Source organism: Phaethon lepturus, unplaced genomic scaffold (genome assembly GCF_000687285.1).
Source record: "Phaethon lepturus isolate BGI_N335 unplaced genomic scaffold, ASM68728v1 scaffold34905, whole genome shotgun sequence".
In the NCBI taxonomy this organism is placed as follows: domain Eukaryota; kingdom Metazoa; phylum Chordata; class Aves; order Phaethontiformes; family Phaethontidae; genus Phaethon; species Phaethon lepturus.
This window is the reverse complement of record NW_010543363.1, coordinates 15,836-18,251: the sequence shown is the minus strand read 5'-3', so window position 1 is coordinate 18,251 and position 2,416 is coordinate 15,836. Positions and strand designations below refer to the sequence as shown.

The 2,416-nt window shown below is 55.5% G+C and overlaps 1 protein-coding gene across 1 annotated transcript in view; it reads left to right on the top strand.

The window, feature by feature from the left end:
* Positions 1–7: 7 nt before the first annotated feature.
* Positions 8–2,416, top strand: part of DDHD2 (DDHD domain containing 2) — a gene marked incomplete at its 5' end in the record, with an annotated part of 10,768 nt that continues 8,359 nt past the window's right edge. The window contains 2 exons of the mRNA XM_010288332.1: positions 8–98; positions 1,386–1,576. Of these exons, the coding sequence (XP_010286634.1) occupies positions 8–98; positions 1,386–1,576 (282 nt within the window). The remainder of the gene's footprint in view (positions 99–1,385; positions 1,577–2,416) is intronic.

Here is a 2,416-nt window from a genome sequence, read left to right as displayed (position 1 = left end):
TCCCCACTGGTTTTACTGCAAGGTCACGGACTCCAGGGAGCGGTGGATCCCCTTCAGCACGCAGGACTCGGGGCGCCTGGAAGAGGCCCACGGCTCAGGTAGGGTGAAAACGGGCGCGGGCAGGGGCTACCCCCTCGGGAACCGGGCTGGGGGATTCCACAGCACTGCTTGCCTTCGGCTCCTATAATTTCTATTTTTAAATTGCCCTTTGATTTTAAATACCCGGTCCCTGCTCTTAAAATCGCTATAAGGAACTGGCCTGGTAAGGTCAGTGGGAGAGCATCAGGTGTGTGCTCAAGGGAAACACCGTCCGGGTATCGGAGGGAAATACCCTGAACACAGCCATGGCTTCCATCCGGGATGCAAAATTTTCCCTCGGGAATTTTAAATTGGGACTTTTTTTGGCAATGGGCCTAGTCCCAGAGCTGCAAACCCATGAATAACTAAGCTGTTTGGATGCATTGACTGGTCTGAGCTCATCGATTTGATACATGCTGTAAATTATATATAATCATACTGCACAGCACCTTTCTGGTGTGGATGGGAGAGTGCTAGCAGGGTGGCAGAAACTCCGCTGGGGACGTTTCTCCCGTGTGGACGCATGGTGCTCTGCCTGCCTACCTGCTCCTGGAGGCTGCTGCCCAGACGGCGGGGTCTGCTCTGAGCAGCGCCGCTTGCGATGACCCTCGTGCTGCCGAGTACCACCCACCTGTACAACCCGCCGCCAGGACTGTGCTTAAAGCACCGCTGGTGCCGGCGGCTGCGGGCAGAGCACCGATCGCCCAAGGGTTGCTCCCGCCCTCCCTCTCCAAGGAAGCTTTGGATTAGAGGCCGTGCGCCCCGGGTCCTCAGTGCCGCAGCCGAGCCGAGCACAGCCTCGCACGGGGTGCTCTGCCGGCAGCCTGGCCAGCAGGCAGACCCAAAAGGCAGCTGAACTAACAGAATTTTAAGTCCGTACTGGGATCTATGGGGAGTTCTCCATTTTAGAGGAGAATGGCTTAGAGACCTGCACCTCCACCATTAAGCAATGCACTTCCCAGGGCCACAAATTCACATTTTACCTTTTAAGTGAGGCAGGAAGAGTCCATGTAAACCTGCGCCTGAACTAGAGAGGAAGACGGTTGTAGCTTAATGCCTTCATCTTGCCTTCTGCCTCTGGGGTAAGTTTGACTTGGGGCACCTCTCCTAGGATGCCTGACGATGCTGTTCTCTATGCCTGAGGACAGAGAACACTGGTGTCTACTGCTGTTGCTTTTACACGCTCGTGTGTGCTGCCCACGAAAGATGCTCCAGTCTCACACCTCTGATCTGGCGTGGCATACAGCTTTCTGGTAGCGTGCCTTTCGGCTCCCTTCGCGATTAATTTCAGGCCTTGGTTCCTGCAGGGAGAGACAAAGAAGACCTGGTTGTCCCAACATCAGGGGGTAGGTACGACGTGCATCTGAAGAAGAGGCAGCGTGTCGCAGTGTACTGGGAGGAGGAGGTATCTGAAGTGCGTCGCTGCACCTGGTTTTACAAGGGAGACAAGGACAATAAGTATATTCCCTACTCTGAGACCTTCAGTGAAGAACTGGAGGTAAACACGCCTTTCCTGGTAGTATCCATCTTGCCAAGAAGCATCTTGGCTTCTCATGGTCAAATACTGTCCCCCATGTCCCAAACTCCACATGGGGCAAGTGGCACCACAGTCACACCTGAGGACAGAGCTACCGATGCCATCCATCTGGACTTCTGTAAGGCCTTTGACACAGTCCTCCACAACATCCTCCTTTCAAAATTGGAGAGATACAGATTTGATGGGTGGACTGTTGGATGGATGAAGAACTGGTTGGATGGTCACACCCAGAGGGTGGTAGTCAATGGCTCAATGTCCAGATGGAGATCGGTGACGAGTGGTGTCCCTCGGGGTCCATACTGGGATGAGTACTCTTTTAATATCTTCATCAGTGACACAGACAGTGGGGATCGAGTGCACCCTCAGCAAGTTTACAGATGACACCAAGCTGAGTGGTACATTTGACACACCTGAGGGACGGGATGCCATCCCAAGGGACCTGGACATGCTCAAGGAACAGGCCCGTGTGAACCTCATGAGGTTCAACAAGGCCAAGTGCAGGGTCCTGCCCCTGGGTCGGGGCAACCCCTGATATCAGCACAGGCTGGGGGGGAAGGGATGGAGAGCAGCCCTGCTGAGAAGGACCTGGGGGTACTGGTGGGTAAAAAGCTGGACACGAGCCGGCAACGTGCACTCACAGCCTGGAAAGTCAACCATGTCCTGGGCTACACCCAAAGCCGCGTGGCCAGCAGGGCAAGGGAGGGGGTTCTGCCCCTCTGCCCCGCTCTGGGGAGACCCCCCTGCAGTGCTGCGTCCAGCTCTGGAGCCCTCGGCACAGGAGAGACATGGACCTGCTGGAGC